Below are 23,600 nucleotides of genomic sequence, written 5' to 3' on the forward strand. Positions count from 1 at the left end.
TATTTTGGTGCGGACACCTGCAGAAGACCTTTATTTGCAGAAACATTCATTTACAAGACCCCCTTCCCAAAAAACAAACAAACAAAAAAAAAAACACACCTTGTAAGAAAAGCAAAAGGGGATCTTCTATTAGAACAAATAGGATAAAAAAAAAAAAAAAAAAAGAGAGAGATTATATAGCAGATTGTGCCAGAGATCTGCTTCAAAGTCCTCCACTAAACAACTCAGTGTGAACCCAGCGGTAGAGGAAACAGTGATCCTGGCAGCTTAACGGAGGATCAAACAGCGGAGCTGTAAGAAGTCAGGACCAGGGCTTCTAGAAGTAAAAGTTCAGCTCTGACAACAAGCGGAGGTCTTGTGAAAAACTTAACGACAAGGTGACATTAAAAAGTTGCAAAAAATGTTACATTATGCAATGACTTTAGGTGAGGCTGATGGGGGTAAGTTGGCAGCAAGCTTCAGGTCTTTACCCCCCCCACCCCCCTGGGGTCATCACAGAAAATCTTGGGATCTCTACCATTACTAGATCTGTGCAAGTGTCAGTCTTCACTGCAGAACCGTCATTCTATTCAGGAACCAGCAATATCAGGATGATTTCAAATAGTGACTGGAATTTTTTTGCTGCAATGCAAAGAGTTAACTCCTTACATCCCAGACGGAGGATACGTCGTTGCTGCAGGAGATTCCAATTTTCTGATTTTTTTTTAATTTTTTTAATACACAGCTCCTCCTTTTCAGACATGGAGATTCAGTGCCGGTGGATGGAAGACCGCCTGCTGTTTCCCCCTTCCATGGCAACCACAGACAGGATTATATATAATGTTTTTTTTTTTGTTTTTTTTTTTGTTTTTTAATTGCCCACTTATTCTAAACAGTTTTCTAAAATAATAACGCTCTAGGAGTCACATGTGCTGAGTCGCCAGAGGGGTATTTTTTTTTTTTTTTTAAGCCACTTAACTTTTTTGGGGATACGATAATTATTTTTTTTTTTTTTCTCAAATTAGATAAAGTCCCGAATTTGCACAAAATCTAAATTGTTCTTTACTTTTGTCTTAAACCATTTTGCACCTTTTTAATGCAAAAAGTTACTCGTTCCCCTAAAATGTAGCAAAATTACGGAAATGCATAAAATTACTCAATGGGACTGGAGAACATTTGGGAAAAATAGTCTGGACATTTTTAAAAAAAAAAAAAAAAAAAAAAAAAAAAAAAAAAAAAAAAAATCGCAATTAGTGCAAAAGTCGAAGACATCAAGAAACCTCAAAACTTATCCCAATGACTAACAAAAAAAAAAAAAATACATAGGTGAACATATTTAAAAAAGGCAAAACATTTTAAGAGTAAGGCGAAAATAAAAAAAATGGGCAAAAGAACACCAAAAACCATAAAAAAGAGGGTGCAAATGCAATAAGGAATCAAGGACCTATACCTATAAGTAATAAAACGAAAAAAAAAAAAAACACATCTAAAACTATGGGAAAGGGAAATCCATCTATATTGCCTACAACAGCCACCTGATCATATACGATGCCAAAAACATCACACAAAAAAGGGGTAAAACCTGTGTTCCTTCATAGGGTCCCATAAATCCAAAGCTGTCATCCAAACCCTTTAAAGGGCTATTCCCCTTTTGGGTACCGATGGATAGTGCTTGTAAATACAAGCAATTTTACAATTTACTGCTTGCTATAATTTCCATCCGTTCTTGAGATATTAAACACTTTTCTTTTGTTTACCTCTTGTTTGCCTTGGGTGAGTGGCCACCGCTGCTAGAGAGTAGAACACGTGCAGTGCATACAAGCTCTCCTCTATTGACCTTGTAAGCGCTGTTTTGAAGTTGGCTAGGATTGGTGGAGAGTGCCGTTACTGCCAAATCCCGGGCCAACTTGTGCCCACTGCTTACAAACTAAACAGCAGTGGTGGTCGGTTTCCTAGACAACAGGTTTGTAAACAAAAGGGAAAAACTACACTATCTGGACCCGGAAACCGACTAGGCTGATGTATGCTTTCTACACGGACCTTAGTCAGTAGCAAACCCGAGCAATATGATCAAGATGCCCCTGGGACAAATCAAGTGGTTGGATATTCACCGATGATGACCTGAAGATCAGCAATGACTTATCCGGTGATGTCGTCCGTTACACATTTACAGCCCATCTAAGTAATTACATTAATTATAAAACATTTGGCGCCTGCTGCGATCACGCCTCATTAGTGAACATTACATTACACAAGGCAATTAACGGGAGATTTACAAAAACAGTGCTATTCCCCGCAAGCTGATCAAGTGTGTGAAGTCTATACAGAAGTGACTGCTCACATATTAAAAAAAGATATGTATTGTACAAACGGGTCCAAAAAAGTCAAAGAGGTGTAAACTTTCACTAATCTTGGCTCAATTAACTCTCGTGTGCCAACAGAGTGTCTTCGGTGTGCTCGAAACATATGTAAGAGTCCTCGCGGCTCCATGTCTCGCGGCTGCCGCGGGGACTCAAACATATCTTTCGAGCGCGCCAAAGACGACTTAACCCGAGCACGTTCGCTCAACAATATTCCTTAAATAAATCTACACCATCGTGTTCTCCTTAGCAATCATGGAGTAACGGCCTGGCATAATGACTGACAAATCCTGGAATCCTCCTCTAATTTAGTGTCAAAGGAAAAATTGGGGTGGCTTAAGGACCTCATGCCATACGAGACCCCACCAACCCGGAGAAATGTCATGTTGGCCAAGTACAATGCTCTGTTCTCAAAATCGATGGAGGTCACAGTAGTGTCCCCCTCTCCCCGCCCCCAGCAATCAGAAAGTTATGGGGAAGTGGGTAAACCTAAATCACATACTAACAAACTCTCTCCTAGAAAGTTCAGTAGGGTCCCGAAGAAAAAGTGGAGATCTTATAAACTTCTGGAAGTGTTGGCAAATTTTCTGGGGATTTAAATATTCTCTCAAAAACCTGGAGAAGGCGCAGAAGGGATGTTGAGGAGAAATGGAAGGGTGAAGGGTACAACATAAAGGGTGTGGCTGAGGGATAAAACTTTCCAGATGGGACTTGTTTGATCATCGCTCAGATTACTCCTACATTCCCACAAAGGGTTCCTCATAGGGCAAAAAAAAAAAAAAACTAAGACATTAATACTTGGGAGGAAAAATACTTGATCACAAATCAAGACCACTCAGAACAAGACACCATCTCCGTTACACTCACCATGCCCGTTGCAGTAGTAGATCCACTTCTCCCTGTTCTGGGTCAACGCCGTGGACTTCTTGAAACCGGCTTTCTCCACAATGGAGCTCGGATCCTGCTTTGGTCCTTTTTTGAGCGTGCGGGAACTTTTCCTGACGCTACAAACCACAATGATGACGAGTACCAGCAGAAGAAAAAGTACAATCATCCAAGGTAAGTGCTCGTTGATGTCAAAGTGGTGAGGGACCTGCCGGGAAGGTCTACTCTTAGTGGTTTTATAAACGGTGCTCTTGAGTCCTTCACCTCCGCTTCTCGATTTACCAGGCTGCTCGTCTGTCAGCTGTGGTTGCCTTCTGTCTGGAGTCTCCTGCGGGTGACCCGTGCCTCGATCTTCTTCCGTCATGTTCAAGTATTTTGTTTCATTCGTTTCAGTATCGTTGTAAACATCTGTCGGCTCTGTAAGATGAGGAGAAAAAGAGAACATTGGAGGAGGAGAACTAAACGCCTGACTAACATCTGAAAGGCTGCACAGACGTTCAACGAGACCTATTCCCGAAATCTGGAGAAAGACCAACCTCCAAGTGACAGCTCCTTATAGAAGGCCATGTGTCCGGGCAAGGTGCTCTTACTATAAGCAAAGAAAAGGACTGGCATACAAACATCTCCTTTTGTCAGGCTCCTTTATGACCTCACAGAGCTAGCATGAACTCGTGCCTTCAACCAGCTCAACCCTCAGACGAGCAGTCACTAAACTAAACACCTGCTGCACGGAAAAGTAAGGAAACCAAAAAAAATGAAAAGTAGAGAGTGCAGATGAAGTAGACCTTTGTGTAAGAACATGGCCGATAAATGAAGAATTTGGAAACCTTTCTCCATAACTTTCCATGGTAAACATTAGCCATCCACCCGGCACAAAACTCTGCCAGAACTTCCTAATTACCTCAGCTGAATTAATGACTTGCGGATTTAGCAATTATACTTGACCTTGAATGCATACATTAATTGGTTTATTGGTTTAACCTTGGCTTAACCGAGAAGAAGTTTAAAGGGAAAGTCCAGGGAAAACGAACACTGATGTCACAGACACACATGACAAGAGTACATTGGTGTAACACAGCCTTTGATTTTAGGTCACCATCATCTTCATCTAGGTCATAGGAAGCTGAACAAATGATACCTTAATATCTGTGATTTGAGGTCTTATTCCAGAGAAATCCACATTTTCTTAATATGTAAATGAGCTGTTAGGATCTATGGGCAGGGCATAGATCTCCCTGGGAATCTGCCTCAAGAAGTTATTACCAATGCTTTTTCTGAGCTACTCAAGCTCATTAACCCCTCTCTGCCATCTGACGTACTATCCCATCCATGGGTAGTAAACCCCAGGTCACATGGACGGGATAGTACATCATAGTGATCGGCCGTGCACACCGGTGGCGTGCGTCCGGGTGTCAGCTGATACCCAGCACTAAGTGCCAGGAGCGGTCACAGACCACTCCCGGCGCTTTAACTTCAGAAATGCTGCAATCAAACATGATCGCAGCATTCCGGAGGAGGCACAGGGGCTGACAGCCCCTCTGCCTTTGGATCGGAGACCCCGCAGCGTGACCCGGGGTCCTGATTCTCTGCCATGGAGACCCGATGTCGTCATGACTGCGCACTGACCCGATGTCGTCATGACTGCGCACTGACTGCGTCCTGTCGTGTGCAGTGATGACCAGGAAGTCTCTCAGGTCAGTGTAAAATACATGCAGCGCTGTCAACTGATACAGCATGCACAAAATGAGTGTCCCATAGAGGGACAAAGTGTAAAACATAGAATGAAAAGAAAAAAAAATTGTAAAAATATTACAAAAAAATAAAAAATCAAATCAATAAATAAATATTTGAATGAAAAAAATATATAAAACAATAAAAGTACAGATATTTGGTATCGCCGCGTCCGTAACGACCCAACCCATAAAACTGTCCCACTAGTTAACCCCTTTAGTGAACACCATAACAAAAAACAAAAAGGCAAAAAAAAATGCTTTATCATCAAACCGCTGAACAAAAAGTGGAATAACACGCAATCAAAAAGACCAATATAAATAAGCATGGTACCGCTGAAAACGTCATCTTGTCCCGCAAAAAACGTGCCACCATACAGCGTCATCACCGGAAAAATAAGAAAGTTATAGCTCGCAGAATAAAGCGATGCAAAAATATTTTTATATAAAATAGTTTTTATTGTATAAAAGCGTCAAAACATAAAAAAATTATATAAATCAGGTATCGCTGTAATCATACTGACCCGAAGAATAAAACCGACTTATCAATTTTACTGCACGGGGAACGGTGTAAACGCACCCCCCAAAAGAAATTCATGAAATGCTGGTTTTTGTTCATTCTATGTTCCAAAAAATCGGAATAAAAAGCGATCAAAAAATATCACATGCCCGAAAATGGTACCATTAAAACATCAACTCGTCGCGCAAAAAATAAGACCTCACATGACTGTGTGGGCCAAAATATGGAAAAATTATGGCTCTCAAAATGTTGTGATGCAAAAACTATTTTTTGCAATAAAAAGCGTCTGGCTGCCGTCGCACGCTGAAAAACAGAAAATCCCTCTATAACGCCTCTTTCACATGTTCCTGATATTTCCGGTACCGGAGATGTCCGTGTGTGTAATACCTGCGGCACAAGTGTGGCAGGTGTGTGTGCCGCATCAGTACCACACTGACGGGCGCCAGGGAAGAAGCGCTACAGTAAGCGCCGTTTCCCGGCGCCAGGTGTTGAACACGGCTCTCGTCATTCTCCCCTGCTCTGTCGGCGATCGACGCGAACAAGGGAGAATGATGAGCGTTACACTTAACCCCTTAACAACCGCTGATACGCCTTTTAACAGTGGCAGTTAAGGGTACTTAAACCACAGCGCCGCTTTTTAACGGCGCTGAGGTCTAAGGTTATAGCACCCCCAAAGTCAGAATTTCTCCAGGGTCTCAGTTGCCAACTTGCCGGGGGTAGCTAAGTCCCCAGAGAACATGATTCAGGTTGGTTTAACATTTAATTTCTCTCTCCACTGATGTGATCACACATCAGAAGAGAGAGAAATATGGTCCCCCAATCACCCCCCCGGTCCCTCTGTTGTCCCTGCAGGCCCCGCTGAAGTCACCTGGGCCGCCGTCTTCTTCTTCCGGGAGAAAATGGCAGGCGCATGCGCAGTGCGCCAGCTGAGATCTGCCAGCCGGCACCCAGCAACAATAGGAAATCTTTTCCTGTTGGTTCATTTCTGATCACTGTGATAGACCCTATCACAGTGATAAAAAAAAAAAATAGTAAATCAAACCCCCCTTTATCACCCCCATAGGGAAAAATAATAAAATAAAAAATGTATTTATTTCCATTTTCCCATTAGGGTTAGAGTTGGGCTAAAGTTAGGGTTGGGGCTAGGGTTAGGATTGGGGTTAGGAGTGTGTTAGGGTTAGGGCTGAGGTTAGGGTTAGGGTTGGAGTTAGTATTGGGGGTTTCCACTGTTTTGGTACATCAGGGGCTCTCCAAACGTGACATGGCGTCTGATCTCAATTCCAGCCAATTTTGGTTTGAAAAAGTCAAACGGCGCTCCTTCCCTTCCGAGCTCTGCCATGAGCCCAAACTGTGGTTCCCCCCACATATGGGGTATCAGCCTACTCAGGACAAATTGGAGAACAACTTTTGGGGTCCACTTTCTCCTGTTACCCTTGGGAAAATTAAAAAAAAATTAGATTTGAAGTAAATTTTTTTTTTTTTTTTTTTTTTCACAAAAAAAAAAAAAAAAAAAAAAAAAAAAAAAAAAAGAGTTAAATGTTCCTGTGAAGCACCTGAAGGGTTAATGAACTTCTTGAATGTGGTTTTGAGCACCTTGAAGGGGTGCAGTTTTTAGAATGGTGTCACTTTTGGGTATTTTCTATCATATAGACCCCTCAAAGTGGCTTCAAATGTGATGTGGTCCCTAAAAAAAATGGTGTTGCAAAAAGGAGAAATCGCTGGTCAGCTGTTAACCCTTATAACTTCCTAACAAAAAATTAAATTTGGTTCCAAAATTGTGCTGATGTAAAGTAAACATGCGGGAAATGTTATTTATTAACTATTTTCTGTATCTCTGTGATTTAACCCTTTAGTGACGGAGCCAATTTGCAGCTTAATGACCGGGCCAATTTTTACAATTCTGACCACTGTCCCTTTATGAGGTTATAGCTCTGGAACGCTTTAACGGATCCTGGTGATTCTGAGAATGCTTTTTTGTGACTTATTTTACTTCATGTTAGTGGTAAAAAATTTTCGATATGACTTGCGTTTATTTACGAAAAAAAATGGAAATATGGTGAAAATTTTTAAAATTTTGCAATTTACAAACTTTGAATTTTTATGCCCTTAAACCAGAGAGTTGTGACACAAAATAGTTAATCAGTAACATTTCTCGCATGTCTACTTTACATCACCACACTTTTGGAAACAAATTTTTTTTTTTTGTTAGGAAGTTATAAGGGTTAAAAGTTGACCAGCGATTTCTCATTTTTACACCACCATTTTATATTTACATTTGAAGTCACTTTGAGGGGTCTATAGGATAGAAAATACCTAAAGGTGACACCATTCTAAAAACTGCACCCCTCAAGGAGCTCAAAACCACATTCAAGAAGTTTACTAACCCTTTACGTGCTTCACAGGAACTGAAGCAACGTGGAAGGAAAAAATTAACATTTAACTTTTTTTCTTTTACAAACATTTTACTTCAGAACCATTTTTTTTTATTTTCACAAGTGTAAAAAGAGAAAATGAACCACAAAATTTGTTGGGCAATTTCTCCTGAATACGCAGATACCCCATATGTGGGGGTAAACCACTGTTTGGGCGCATGGCAGAGCTCAGAAGGGAAGGAGCGCCGTTTGACTTTTTCAATGCAGAATTGCCTGGAAATGAGATCAGACGCCATGTTGCATTTGGAGAGCCCCTGATGTGCCCAAACAGTGGAAACCCCCAATTATAACTCCAACCCTAACCCCAACACACCCCTAACCCTAATCCCAACCGAAAAATGATCATAAGTATATTTTATTTCACTATTTTTCCCTTCCTATGGGGGTGATGACGGGGGGCTTATTTATTAGTTTTTTTTATTTTGATCACTGTGATAGGGTCTACCACAGTGACCAAAATGAACCAATAGGAAAAATCTTCCTATTGTTGCTGGTTAGAGAGAAATTATGGTAAATGGCACATCAGACTTTTTTTTTTTGCGGTTGCTGTTATACACAGACCCCAGAGACTCTGAGGGGCGCAATACACTTTTTCCACAGCGCCATTAACGGTGCTGTGGTTTATGTACCCTTATCTACCGTATCGGCGGTCGTTAAGGGGCCAAGGGCATGAAAATTCAAAGTTGGAAAATTTTCAAAATTTTCGCAAAACTTCAGTTTTTTTCACAAAAACACAACTCACATCAAAGAAATGTTACCACTATTATGAAGTACAATAGCAATGTCAGAATCACCGGGATCCATGGAAGCGTTCCAGAGTTATTGCCTCATAAAGGGACAGTGGTCAGAATTGTAAAAATTGGCCCGGTCGCTAACGTACAAATTACCCTTGGGGGTAAAGGGGTTAATGACCACAAAGTTCAACTCAACTTTCAAAATGTTCATGAGAAAAACTAAGTACACCTTCTTTGAAGTCTATGGTTTTACATATCAGGGTGCAATTTAAAAAAATAAATAAAATAAAACACAATAAAAAAACCTCATAAAAACATCTGGTCTTTAGAAGATCTTAAAGCAATGTAAATGTAACTTCAAATGAAAAACAACACATTGTCTTTATTAAATGGACCAGAGACTAGGCCAAATGCACAAGCAGTAAGTGAAAAAAATAAGTACACCCTCACTTTTTCCATAGGAATTAATGGGGTTTAATCCAGGACTATTTAACTTTTTTTTTTTTTTTACAATTTAACAGGCAGATAGCTGCTAACAGAGGTAACTACTTTTCAACACGGCACCGACTCACAGTGATCTGTGCAGTCTGTCTACACGGCCTATACAGAGTTGTTAGAGGAGGAGCAAGAGAGCAAGTCCATCCCCTGCGGAACACGAGACAGGAGAACAGGCCAGTCATTCATCATGGAACAGTTCACACAAGGGCATAAAAAAGAAAAAAAAAAAACACACTACAACAGTTTCATCTACGGATTATTTTTTTTTCTCATTTACCATCCATGCGCAGTCCGTTTTTTTATTTTTATATAGTTATTTTTTTTTTTTACACTTTATAAGACCATTTTCTGTTTCTTAGGTTAAAGAACTGCAATGTATAAGTAAAAAAAAAAAAAAAAATATACACATGCTATGCGGATGTTCAGCATGGGATCCATTATTTTCTGCACATGAACAGCACACAGAACAAAAATACACTCATGTGAACGACCCCATACCGGGGGTCACACTTGCGAGTGCAATGCGAGAAACTTGTGCATCAACACCCGACACTGGGGACCGGAGTGTGCGGCTGCATGCTCTGGTCTGAACCGCCGGGGGCAGTGCCGGGTGTTGATGCGCGAGTCTCTCGCATTGCACTCGCAAGTGTGACCCCGGCCTTATTGTGAGTTAGCGAGGCGATTATAGCAAAAGGGGAAAGAGGAAATTGTAGAAGAAAAATGGAGAAAGGGTACTAAGGAAAAAAAACATGGTTTCAATGGAATGGGCACAGAGGGATAGATCTTAGAAAAAAGAGCTATAGAGGAATCAGTTTGGGGGACAAGGCCCAGGAAAATGGAGTCACAGAGAATGGTCTAGGTCGCATGGAATAGGTCTAAGGAAGGAGGCATAAAAAGTATAGGAGTGGGGAAAGGAGGCGCAAAACGTCTGGGGGCAAGGAGGCGCAAAATTTCTGGGGGCAAAGGAGGCGCAAAACGTCTGGGGCAAAGGAGGCGCAAAACGTCTGGGGCAAAGGAGGCGCAAAACGTCTGGGGCAAAGGAGGCGCAAAACGTCTGGGGCAAAGGAGGCGCAAAACGTCTGGGGCAAAGGAGGCGCAAAACGTCTGGGGCAAAGGAGGCGCAGAAGGTCTAGGAAAAGGATAAATCGTAGAAAAAGGAGATGAGAGAGCGCAGAGATTGAACAGACACAAGAACAATGTGTAGACAGTTATAGTTGTAGAATTTTGAGAAAATAATGTGAATCGTGACACAACTTACCATAATCAGCGGGTGGAGAATAGGAGTCTTTGGAAGAGGGGGAGGCGATGGGTCCACATACATTGTCCCGTTCATTTGTACCAGGCTTCAGGACTATCAGGCCCAGAGCTGAGCAGTTGGTATGGGTCTTACATCTCAATGTAGTAGAAGGCACATCAGAATAAGTACCGTGGGCACACATCTTACATTTCACATTTTCAGTCTCGCTTCCCTTTTTTCTCACTCCCCATCCTATGGGGCACACAGTGTGATCGACACAGGTGCCGTTCAGGAGGTACATTGCTGATGGGCATGAGCACTCGCGGTCAGACAAGGCAGAACAAGGCATTTTCATGACCATGGGCGGTTCACATGGTGGACTACAGTTATGGCACCTGTCATTCCCATTCTCGTGTCTTGTGAAGGTGCCGTTCAGACAAGGGCTACACTCTCGAAGGGCAAACTGGGTGCAGTGTTTGGACACGTATGTGCCCGCTGGACATTTGTCACATGTTACGTTTATCTTCGTCACTGGATTGGTATACAGATATTTCCCAGGTGGTAGCGTTATTGACTTTTTATCAGAAAACTGCCCCGGCTCAGCTCCCGTGGGTTCAAGATGGAAAAGCAGAATCTGAAATGACAAGAAAAAAAAAAAAAAAAAAAGATTACCAGGATTTTCCTTAGGTAGGAAGAGTGAGCAGCTCAATAATGGACGGGAAGTTTCTGACTTTACAATTAATGTGTCCATGAGAAGCCTTACAAAAAGAAACCGCGCCTAGTGTCCTTCAGGTGAGGGCACACCTTCCCAATGTAGGGGCTCAAATATGATGGAATTACTATAATATCTATCACCAAAAAAATTGTGATTATATCTGTAGCTTTTTGGCCAAACCAGCAGCAAATTAGATATTAGCTTCAAAAGTATATACGGTCTTGGCCCGTCTAGCCCCACCCCGCGGTACAACCTGGTCGTCTAGCCCTCCCCGCGGTACAGCCTGGTCGTCTAGCCCTCCCCGCGGTACAACCTGGCCGTAGCACTCCCGATGGCATGGCCTGGTTGACTAGCCCTCCCCGCGGTACAGCCTGGTCATCTAGCCCTCCCCGCGGTACAGCCTGGTCGTCTAGCCCTCCCCGCGGTACAGCCTGGTCGTCTAGCCCTCCTCGCGGTACAGCCTGGTCGTCTAGCCCTCCCCGCGGTGCAGCCTGGTCGTCTAGCCCTCCCCGCGGTACAACCTGGCCGTAGCACTCCCGATGGCATGGCCTGGTTGACTAGCCCTCCCCGCGGTACAGCCTGGTCGTCTAGCCCTCCCCGCGGTACAGCCTGGTCGTCTAGCCCTCCCCGCGGTACAGCCTGGTCGTCTAGCCCTCCCCGCGGTACAGCCTGGTCGTCTAGCCCTCCCCGCGGTACAGCCTGGTCGTCTAGCCCTCCCCGCGGTACAGCCTGGTCGTCTAGCCCTCCCCGCGGTACAGCCTGGTCGTCTAGCCCTCCCCGCGGTACAGCCTGGTCGTCTAGCCCTCCCCGCGGTACAGCCTGGTCGTCTAGCCCTCCCCGCGGTACAGCCTGGTCGTCTAGCCCTCCCCGCGGTACAGCCTGGTCGTCTAGCCCTCCCCGCGGTACAGCCTGGTCGTCTAGCCCCCCTCGCGGTACAGCCTGGTCGTCTAGCCCCCCTCGCGGTACAGCCTGGTCGTCTAGCCCTCCCCGTGGTACAACCTGTCTGCAGCACTCCCGGCGGCACGGCCTGGCCATCTGTCATAACCGTGCAGGAAGCTTTTATTTTTAGTTTGTGTTAAGTAAATGAGCGTGTAATTGTCAGTGGTAGAACAGGCGAATAAATCATTAGACATGAGACGTTTAGTTGATGATTACGACACGTGAATGACCCGATAGATTTTCCAGAAATGCAGGCGTCATCGGCTTTATCTGTCATAATTTACTATTGTTACTGGCAGGAGCCGGGATGACCTCAGGGTTTAGTGACAGGAACCTTGTGAATGAGTAACTGGAAGCATTCCTGGAGGATGACTAACCATGATGTGAGGATAATCAGGGAATTCTCTGTACTAAGGTCTGGAGCTCCCGGAAATACTGAGGATCTTCCTGGACCAAGAAGTCACGAAAACTGCAACTTACTCCTTAAGACTCATCAGCATTTGTGTATTAAATTTTAAAAAAAGCTTGCGAAGGTACAAACATCTTTGTCATGGAAAAATTATTTTTTTTTTTTTTCCAAACGTTAGTGGAGACATTTAATTAACAAAATAGCACCAAGCTTCAGTCAGTATTCTTCATTTATTCATATATTTTCGGACTCCATGATCCTCACTTTACAGCCTGATCAAAGCTTCTCTTCTAGGAGTGACTCTCCCAGTAATATAGGCTGGATGTAAGCTCTGTGTATAGTGTCCTGTTCATGTGCTTTTCTCATCTACAGCCATTTTTTCTCTACCCTCCCTGAGACAGTGGATACTTTCTCCCTTCTCTCTGCTCTTCAGATCTGTGTACATCCCCCTTCTGCTATCTCTAACACTGAGATAAAAGAGGGGAAGAGCAGAGAGACCCCTCAGAACAAGAAAAAGGAGATGTGATGAATCTGTAACATTTTCTGCAGAGTACTCTTGCAATTTTTTTCTTCACGCCTCTTCCAAAGGAACCGGGCCCAGGGACATATTGATGTGGACAGTATTGCTGCTCGCACCCATTGAGCTGTATCGGTCGTGCAGCAGACGAACGTGGCATCACATATCACACATGGGGGTGAGAGTTTCAGCAGCATGGGGGCAAACAAAGCAAATTCTGTCACTAGTGGCAGCACATCGCGGCTCATTATAAAGAGACTGCCTAGAAAACACAAGATCATTTTGACTGATGGAGGTCTGACCGCTGGGACCACTTTAACCCCTGGTATAATGCCCCACTCCAGTCATTCCCTGTGGGCCAGCAGAGCGCTCAGCTGTTACCGCCAGTCCTACAGATAGTGAATGGAGCGATGGTCAGAGATTTCACCTGCTGCTCCACTTTTGTAACAAAATTAAAAGTACCACATTGGAAAAAAAAACGTCCCCGATCTGTCAATCGGTGCGACTCCCAGTGGACACAACCGGTTAGTAAGTGATCACCTATCCTGCAGTAACTTGTATCCATAGCACAACCATTATAGTCTGTGCTCAACCTCCCATGTTTAGTGCAGTAGGTATAATACAGGATGTAACTCAGGATCAGTAATGTAATGTATGTACACAGTGACTGCACCAGCAGAATAGTGAGCGCAGCTCTGGGCTATAATACAGGATGTAACTCAGGATTAGTAATGTAATGTATGTACACAGTGACTCCACCAGCAGAATAGCGAGTGCAGCTCTGGGGTATAATACAGGATGTAACTCAGGATCAGTAATGTAATGTATGTACACAGTGACTGCACCGGCAGAATAGTGAGTGCACCGGCAGAATAGTGAGTGTAGCTCTGGGGTATAATACAGGATGTAACGTAATGTATGTACACAGTGACTGCACCAGCAGCATACTGAGTGCAGCTCTGGGCACGCCCAGGAAGAGGAGGAGCGTCTGTGCTGAGCGTCTGCAGGCTGGGGTTTTGCTAAGCTCCTGGGAAGGGAGGTTTTTTTTTCCTGCAAGGACTTTCCATCTGCCCCCTTTCCCAGGAAAGAGGACTCTACCTGGGACTGAGCGCCGGGGCTGGGCCCCTGGCTCCCACCCCCCGGCAAGCCAGCTGGGGGTGGGGGGCCCCATCCAGTCCCAGGGATGGGGAAAAAGCGGACCCCAGGGGGCCGCAAGGCTCCAGGGTCCGGGACCCCTGAAGTGAAGGCTGTGGCGGGCCCTTCCCCCGGAGGTGCAGCAGCCGGCAGAGGTGAGGCGGGGCCCCCCTTAACATCTGGGGCTCCAAGGCTGCGGGAGAGCCGGCTACCACCTACGCCTCCCGCATCCATGCCCACCTCTCCGAATATGAGGAGGCCAGGAAGCAGCTGAGGAGACTTCGGGGGGAGTTGGAGGGAGCCAGTATAATATCTAAAAGCAGGCTCCGTACCTCAAAGAAAGCGGAGGTCGCCGCAACAGTCCAGCGGCTGGAAGAGGAGATTCGGGCCCTGGAGGGCCGGCGAAGTGTCATCATGGCCGGCAGCGGCCCCTTCCAGGAGAAGCTGCGGAACGAGGACCGGTTCAGGGCCATGGCCGGTGGGTTTCCTGGGGGGTCAGGAGGCCCCACCCAGGTGGAGGAAAGTGAGAAGAAGGAAGAGCAAGATGGCGCCCACACCACACCCGGGCCACCTCCACCTGAAGACCTGACGAACACCAGCAGGAGTCGGGTAACATGCAGCGGGATAGCCCCTGAGCAATTGGCCCTCCCGCTGGACTCCAGTAACGCGGAGGAAAGCGGGAGCGAGGGGGAGGATGGAGGGAGCGGGAGTAATACCGAGGGGGGCTGCCTCATCCTCAGGCAAGTGCGGCAGATGGAATCCCCAGCACGGTTTGGCACGCTGTTGTTTGGGGATGAAGTCTGCCCGGAGGATGAGGCAACCGGGAAGAGGAGAAACAGGAGGCGCAGGCGTAAGGCCTCTGAAGGCGTGGAGGAACAACTGGTTTTTGCTCCTCTTCCCGGGGCCCCTCTGTCCCGCTGTGTGGAACCCGCTACCCACCCCGGCTCGGGCCCTGTGGTGGGTCCGCAGCGAGGGAGCGGGGAGAGAGATGACTGTTGTGACCTGACTGTCGCATCTGGTGACAGTTCAGACCAGGGCAGCGACATGGAGGTCGGTGCTGGTTGTGGTGTTGGTGGTGGTGTCCAGGCTCAGCCCTCTGTGACAGGGGGGGCTGGCCTGGCACCAGGTAAAGTTGGTACAGCCAGGGCCGCACCTCCGGCGGCGAGTGCTGGGGCTTCTGGGCCCCCCACGTACGGATCCGCTAAGTCTGGATCGCTAGTGGGGGTCCAGAAGTCTAGGAAGGGCGAGCAAAAAATCAAACAACTGAAGCGGTGCAGGGAGCTGGTCGCTCCCATAGCGGCGCCCGTGGTAAGAGCGGGGTCTCCGGCACATCGACCCAAAAGGGGGTCCGTGCGGGGGGCTCCGCCGCCACTGGGCGACGAGGGGGAGTGGCCGGCCCTGCCCGTGGCAAGTGGTGGGCACAGAGTGGCGGCGGTGGTCTGCGAGGGGGCGGGGCCTCCCCGAGTGTTGCCCGGCCTGCAAAGGCTGTGGCATGCGGGGGGGGCGTGTCCTCCTCGGCCGCTGTCCCGCTCGCTACGTCCGCGTCACCTGGGGGGGCGTGGCCTCACAAGGGGTCACTGCTCTGCCCGTGGTGGCCGTGACTGGTGGGGGGCGTGGCCACGGCAGGCCCGCTGTCCTCTGTCCAACCCACCCTCCCAAGCAGTGCAAGCAAGCTGCCCCCAAAAGCTGGCAGGGGGTTGTCAGGGTCCCCAGCCCACCTACCTTCATCTGAGGGTGCGGGGACTCTGGCGCCCCCTGGCAAGCCGGCAGAGGGAGTGAAGAAGGATGCAGGGCAGGGAGCGGTGCCAGAGGCCGTCCCTGCCCAGAGCAAGGAAATCAAAAGAAACTCTGAAAAAGAAAAAAAAATGGTGCTGGAGAAACCAAGAGCTGCTCCCAGGCACAGCCAGGGAAATGTGCAGTATGTCATCAGCGCTGAGGCACCTAAAGGGGCAGCAGCACTCTTGGCCAGTAAGGGCAATCATGGAGCACCTGGCCAGCTAGGGCCCCCAGCAGGTGGGAGGGAAAATTGCGGCAAAGGAACGGTTAATGCTGATGTAAATAAAAATGTAAATATAAATAAAATTGGTGCTGAGGAGTATGAGGAGTGCGTGAGTGAATGTGAGAGCGGGGTGACTGATATTTTTGAGGAGTTGTTTGCGGACGTGAATGGGGATGTGAGTGACATGGATGAGGGAGTGAATGTGGCTGAAAGTGCTGGGGTGAATGCAAATAATAATAGAGTGAATGGGAGAGTGAGTGGGAGGACGAATGAGGGTGCAAGCACAAGTGGTGGTGGGAGGGCTGGTCAGGGTGGTCCTGGGGGGGGTCTCCTCGCCTCCGGGCTCCAGGGACGGCGCTTTGCACCACCGTTTCCTGGAGGCCCTTAAAAGGGGAGAAAGGTCGGTAACAGTAGAGGGGAGGACAGTGGACCTGTCTTTCTGGATAGAGAGACATGGCCTTGCTGCCTTCCAAAATCAAAGGGAGGGAGGGACTGTTGGTCTCTCCCCACAGCCGGGCAGCGGCCGCCAAGAAGGAATGTGGTCCGTCTTAGGTGGGGGGGCAAATAATCCACCCAGGAGCAAGGTGGTGGAGCTCCTCCTAAAGATGGGCTTCGGGGCGAATGACATCTTTGCCCTGATACATCCTTCGGCGTCCCGCTTCTTTGATGTCAGTTTCGTGCGGCCAGAGGGGCTTGAGCTCTTCTGGTCGAACTACGAGCTGGTGCGAGAAGAGCCCGGATGGCGAGACTTCGTTGTGCAAGCGGTGTCTCGCCAAAATGCCGTCAAGCGACTGACCGTGGTGACTTGTAACGAGTCGCTCGCAGGCGTGGACATAATGACGTGGCTTTCTCGTTACGGGGAAGTCACCGAGGTCCCAAAAAAGAACAGGGACGAATTTGGCATCTGGTCGGGGGGCTGGACCTTCATGGTAAAGCTGAAGATTTCCGGCAGCACGGTCACCCACATCCCTTCCTCGGCGTTCTTGGGGAGGGACAGGATCCTGGTCTTCTACCAGGGGCAACTGAAGGTCTGCCACAAGTGCGGCAACCCCACCCACTTCAGCACCAGCTGCAAGGTGCAGAAGTGTGCGTTGTGTGGTGGGGTAGGCCACCTGGCCGCCTTGTGCAAAGACATTCGGTGCCACCTGTGTGGTGACCTAGGTCACCCGCTCAGCCGCTGCCCGCGCTCTTTCTCCAATACCGCTGCAGGCCCGGTGGGAGGAGACCGTGAGGGGGCAACCTCTGGCGGTGCTTCTGCCGTGGCAGGTGGTGGCGGAGGGGGAGGGGCTGAGGGGCCGGTGAGGAAGGGCAATGCTAAGGCAAAGGGCCCCGCATATGAGCGGAGGCAAGAAAAACGCCATGGAGGCAAGGGGCAGGTGGAGCCTCGGGAAACCGGGGTGATGCCTGCCCCTCCCTCTAGGCCCGTGGCAAAAGCCTCTGAGGCCCTGGGGGAGAGTGCGGTGAGTGAGGAGATCAGGAGGATGGAGAGAGAGGAGAAAGTGGCTGATTCAGACGACTCCTCTCGTTATGAAAGTGTCGACGAGGATGTCAGGGGGCAGCCTACAGCATCAGGTGGCAAAAACAAGCATGCCAACCGTAAATCGGGAGGGAAGAGGGTTGACAAGTCTTCAAAGTCCCCCCCGCCCCCGACCACAAGAGTGCATACGGAAGGGCCCGCTGACCCCCCTCTGATCAGACTCTCCAACCGGTTCAGCGCCCTCGGAGGTTCAGATGATGATCCGCAAGACGAGGGTGCTGGGCCGGGGGTAACACCGGAGGGTCCTTCGGGGGATGGTGGAGTCCGTCCCTCAGGGGGCACTGTTCCTCCTGAGGGGGGGGACGGGCCTGGAACCCGGGGGCGAGGACACCGGGGGGGGGGAGGGATGGACACGTCGGGGGCTTCCCTAAAAAGGAAGGTGTCTGACCCCTCCCCAGGAGGAGGTGATAGCGGGGCAGGGAAGAAACTGGCCATCCAACTCGATCACCCATGATGGCTGAACTCGCCCCGTTGATGCTGGCGTCCATTAATGTCGCCAGCATTAAGTCAGATGCGGCTCGCTTCACGGCCTTTGATTTTTTCTCCCGGATTGAGGCAGAAATTTTATTTTTGCAAGAGACCAGACTAACGGACATGGGGGCCATCTTTAAAGCACGGAGGGAGTGGAGGTGCGGGCCCTCATACTGGTCTCTTGCGGCCGAGCCGTATAGCGGGGTTGCAGTCCTTTTTAAGACTGCAGATGTTGAATGCCGACGGGTTACTGAGTTGGAAATGGGGAGGTGCCTGATCCTAGATGTCTTCATGAGGGGACAAGAGCTCCGGCTCATTAATATCTACGGCCCGCAGTCCAAGTGGGACCGTAAATGTCTCTTCCTGAGGATCAAGCCCTTTCTTTTTACGAGCCGACAGGTGGTCTTCGGTGGGGACTTCAACACCGTTACGAGGTCCCGTGACCGGGGAGGTCCCGGAGACCGCCTGGCTTATGACAGCGTTGCGCTTAATAGCATAGCTAGTGAAGCTCGCCTGGTGGATGTCCACATCCGGCACACCCCAGGTCACGGGGGTTTCACCTACCATAGGGGTACCAGTAGGTCTAGAATAGACAGGTTTTTTTTGAAGGAGGACGCCATCTTTTCTGCTGTGTCCGCCGTTGAGGTGGAGTTCTCCGACCACTGTTTAATTTTCTTTTCTCTGAATGTTGCAGAGACTCCTCGGATGGGAAGAGGGCTGTGGAAGCTCAATTCGTCCCTGCTGGAAGAAGCGGAGGTGAGACAATCCTTCGAGGATTTTCTTCAGAGCCAGGTGCCACTGTTGGATCTCTGTAGTAGTAAGTCAGAGTGGTGGGAGATCTTCAAAAAGCGGGTGGCGGGGTTCTTCCGTCAGCTCTCGAACCTCAGAAGTCTGAACAGGCACCGCTTGTATCAGGCTCTGGGGAGGAAACTCGAGCAGCTTGTCTCGACTGGAGGTGACCGTGAGGAAATCTCCAGAGTGAAGTCTTTGCTCGAGAGGTGCCAGTATGATAGACACACATCTTTAGTTTTTGAGAGGGACTTCGGGAAGTACCGCTCGCCCGACCCTTACAGAAACTGTAAGATGTCAGTGAATTGTAAGATGGTGACAGGACTGATCGACAGTACGGGGTCCCTGAACAGATCTAAATCAGGGATCCTGGAGGTGGTCAGATCCTTCCACTCGCGCCTCTTGGAAAAGAAGGATCTGGATCGGGATAGGATGTCGGCTTTCCTGGCTGAAACCGTTCCTGAGCCAGGGGGGTGATCCCTCTCTTGGTGTTTTGGCAGAAGAAATTAGGGATGAGGAAGTGAGACTGGCCATTGATGGGCTTCGGCCCAAGAAATCGCCAGGTCCGGATGGCTTAACATCCGAGTTTTATAAGACTTTTAGGGACTCCTTGGTCCCCCTCTTGACAGGGGTCTTTAATGAGTGTCTATCCTCGGGCACTCTTCCCGACTCAATGAGGAAGTCAGCCCTAATTATTCTGTCAAAGGGTAAAGATCCGTCCCGTATCGAGAATTGGCGTCCCATTGCGCTTCTCGATACGGACCGGAAGGTTCTGGCCAAAGTGCTGTTTAATCGGCTGGTGAAGTTTGCACCCCAGCTCCTTTCAGGGGCCCAGCATTGCTCTGTTCCAGGCCGCAGTACTTTTAGTGCTGTGCTCGGTGTCCGGGAGGCAGTGGAGCAGGGTAGGGCAAGCCACTGGAAGGGGTACTTGCTGTCATTAGACCAAGCGAAAGCCTTTGACCGGGTCAACCATGAGTACCTCTGGTCCGTCCTTTTGAGGTATGGTCTGCCTGGGAGGTTTGTAAAATGGTTAGAGATCTTGTACCAAGGGGCTGAGACTTTTCCGCTGGTGAACAGTTGGTCAGGTCGCCCTTTTGAGGTGGGTTCTGGGGTCCGTCAGGGCTGTCCGCTGAGCCCGCTTTTATACGTGTTCGCGATCGATCCCTTCCTAAGGAGGGTAGATCGTGAACCGTTGGCGGGAGTCGGGATGGACCAGGCGGGCTCTGGGTCCTCTCTGAGGGTGGTGGCGTACGCCGATGATGTTTCCCTTTTCGTGTCCTCGAGAGGGGAGGCTGATTGGGTCATGTCAGAGGTAGTGCGCTACTCGGAGGCATCCGGGTCCATGATCAACCGGGATAAGTGTGAAAGTCTCTGGCTGGGAGGGGGAGATCCTAGTTTTGATCTCCCGGACACCCTTCCAGGGCCCCAGGCCACCGCCAAAATTCTAGGCATCGAATTTGGCCCCGGGGACTACCCCCAGCAAAATTGTGAGGGCAGACTTAAGATCGCCGCCCAAAAGGTGGACCAATGGAAGGGTTGGTCTTTGACCCTAAGGGAAAGGGTTGCCCTGGCTAAAGGCTTTCTGCTTCCCTTGTTAATTTACCTAGGCAGCGTGTGCATCTTGCCAGAACCTCTCTGGACACGGGTCTACAGCCTGTTCTTCCAGCTGTTATGGGGGAATAGGCTCAACCTAATCAAGAGAGAGGTCACATACTGCATGAGGAGACTAGGTGGGTTGGGTATGGTCAACCCGGTAGTGTTCTTAGTGAACACCTTTCTTAAAGCCAACATTTCCAACCTCTGGCTAGAGAGGGCTCCTCCGTGGGTAGTCTCCTGCAAGGGTTGGCTTCGGCCCTTCTTCCAGGAATGGGAGACAGGAGGGCAAGTGAAGGACCTCCGCACACCTCATGGGCATCTCCCGGCTTATGCTACCCCGGTTCTGAAGGTGATCCGCCGGTGGGGTCTGGGAATGTGGGAAATCAGGACCATGTCGCGGCAATGCCTTGACAGGAGGGTTCTGTTGACCCATTTCCAGAAGCCCCTGGCCCTTAAGGATTGCCCAGGCCGGGATCTGGAGGTGGGGCTCGGGCTTTTAAATTCTGAGCCGATCCCCACGAAGTTTTGGGACTTGACCTGGCGCTGCTTCCACGGGAGGCTGTATGTAAAGGATAACTTGAAGTGCAGGAAATCCGATGATCGGGGTTGTCCCCGTGAGGAGTGTGGCGACGTGCTGGAAAGCATGGAGCACTTCCTGCTTCCGTGTCCTTTTAATGCAGAGGTTTACAACAGGGTGGGGGCTTCCATACGTTGGCCACGGCTGGCGTCCCTCTCCTATGCCGAGTGGGCCTATGGAGCATTCAGAACTCTGGGTGGCCGAGACCGGGGCACTTTATTCCTAGTCAGTGTAGTGGTTAGGTTCTACATTTGGAATGCACGGTGCTTAGTTTCGACGCGGCAGAAAGCCCTCCCAAGGGAAGAGGTGGTTAGTAACATCTTGGGTGACCTGGTGAAGGTGCGTTCTTTGGAGTTCGAAAGGTTGGGTGTGAGGAGGGCCTCTTGGCTTTGGAGGGGCCTTTCCTTTTAAAAACGCACTCTAGGGAGAGCTAGATTTTGTGTGAATGTGGGTAGGGACAGCATAAGGTGGTGTGGGTGGTGAGGGACAGAAGTAGGGGCAGATAGGGACAGGCACTGAGGGACAGATAGAGAGTTAGTTATGATAAGGTAGGTAGAGTAGGGGCAGGTAAGGACAGATAGGGACAGTTTCTTTAGGGACAGAAGTAGGGACAGTCTTAGTTGTTGAGGGACAAGGTGAATGTGTTAGTGAGGGATGGGGCCTCTAGAACTCCTTTTTCCTGGTGGTGGGCTATTGCATGGCACACCTAGATTTTTGTTTTGAGATAGAGAAATAATGGATATTGGGCTTGCAGGCACTGAACTTGGGCCTGTAAGTAAAGGTTTGTGGTGTGGTATTATTCGGTAAAGCAAATGATGTAATGACATTGCATTGTAATATGTATTGTAGTATATGTATTGTAGTATGTGTTATTCTTTTCCATAGTCAGAGGTGCATGGGGGGCGTAGTGAGGTTGGGAGGGGGGTGAATGGGGGGGGTGAGAGCGGAAAAAAAAGTAAAAGGACCCTAAACCAAGGGGAAAGTGGTGAATGGATATACCATGGAAATTATGGAAAATGGACCATTTTTGAGCACATCGGGGGGCAAATGGGTGAGGGTTTTGCTTGTGGGCATAAACTTTCGTGCTCATCAGGCCTAGACGTGATAAGGCCATAGACATTTATGGACCTGTGGTGTGGGTGGTGGGAAAAAATAATTAAAAAAAAAAAAAAATTTATATATATATATATATATATATATATATATATATATTTATATTGAGGTGTTAATTACCTACACCAGCTTTTGCCAAAAAAGAATTGGCTAGGTTTATTTAAGGCAGCATGGGCCAAGAATATTATTTTTGTTTTCCTGTATATAGGTATGGGTGGAAGTGTGAATGGGGAGTGAAAGAGAGTGAATGGGGGGTGAAAGATTAAAAACTGTTTTTCATTATTTTATGGGAAAAGTTTTATGTTGGAAAGTTCCTTCTTCCCCTGGAAAGCTTGGGGACTATAACAAGTTGCGGTTTTGCACAAGCTTCTGTATGTCCTAAGTGTATGATTAATGTGTGTATTTTGGTTTATGTGTTTTCTTTTCTGGAATGTTGTGTTGTATTGTTTTTGATATTTTCTAATAAAAGAGATACAGAATGTAACTCAGGATCAGTAATGTTATGTATGTACACAGTGACTGCACCAGCAAAATAGTGAGTGCAGCTCTGGGGTATAATACAGGATGTAACTCAGGATCAGTAATGTATGTACACAGTGACTGCACCAGCAGAATAGTGAGTGCAGCTCTGGGGTATAATACAGGATGTAACTCAGGATCAGTAATGTAATGTATGTACAAAGTGACTGCACCAGCAGAATAGTGAGTGCAGCTCTGAGGTATAATACAGGATGTAACTCAGGATCAGTAAAGGATCAGTAATGTAATGTATGTACACAGTGACTGCACCAGCAGAATAGTGAGTGCAGCTCTGGGGTATAATACAGGATGTAACTCAGGATCAGTAATGTAATGTATGTACACAGTGACTGCACCAGCAGAATAGTGAGTGCAGCTCTGCAGCTGGATATTAATGAGCTGGAGGTGAGGAAAGCATTCCTAAGAGAAAAAAGTGGACCATTTAAAGAAAAACTGATGAATGAGGACAGATTTAGAGAAATGGCTGATAACAGAGAGCAAAGGCAGATGGGACTGCAGCCTGAGAGCCATGTGGATGATGATGATGATGACGACGACGACGACGACCAGCAGAAAGCCCCACCTGGCAGCCTGCAAAGTCACCAGCAGGCCTCGTGCAGCGAGCTCCCTGCTGGACAGGCAACATTGGCATCTGGTCGCAGTTCTGCTGGCTCTGGAGAGGACAGTGACAAAAGCGGGCAGGGAGGGGCTCTAATGGCAGAGATCAAGCTCCTGGAATCCCCAGTGTGCCTTCAGAACTTCCATCTTGGTGATTTACCAGAGGAGGCACCTGGGGACCAGAAGAAAAAGGTAAAGAAAAACAAGCCAAAGCTCCAGGAAGTGGTGAGTTATGTATATGCCCCCCTCCCTGTACCCCCTGAGTCAGCTGCAGGGTCAGCTCGCTGCATAA

General features: G+C 48.3%; 1 protein-coding gene across 1 annotated transcript in view; it reads right to left on the reverse strand.

Annotated features, from left to right (window-relative positions):
* Positions 1 to 23,600, reverse strand: part of TNFRSF21 (TNF receptor superfamily member 21) — a 95,477-nt gene that overhangs the window by 41,431 nt on the left and 30,446 nt on the right. The window contains exons 2-3 of the mRNA XM_073586583.1: positions 10,397 to 11,009; positions 3,207 to 3,641 (exon numbers count right to left, since the gene is read on the reverse strand). Of these exons, the coding sequence (XP_073442684.1) occupies positions 3,207 to 3,641; positions 10,397 to 11,009 (1,048 nt within the window). The remainder of the gene's footprint in view (positions 1 to 3,206; positions 3,642 to 10,396; positions 11,010 to 23,600) is intronic.

The sequence above is a fragment of the Dendrobates tinctorius genome, unplaced genomic scaffold, assembly GCF_039654945.1.
Source record: "Dendrobates tinctorius isolate UK_male_01 unplaced genomic scaffold, ASM3965494v1 ptg000093l, whole genome shotgun sequence".
In the NCBI taxonomy this organism is placed as follows: domain Eukaryota; kingdom Metazoa; phylum Chordata; class Amphibia; order Anura; family Dendrobatidae; genus Dendrobates; species Dendrobates tinctorius.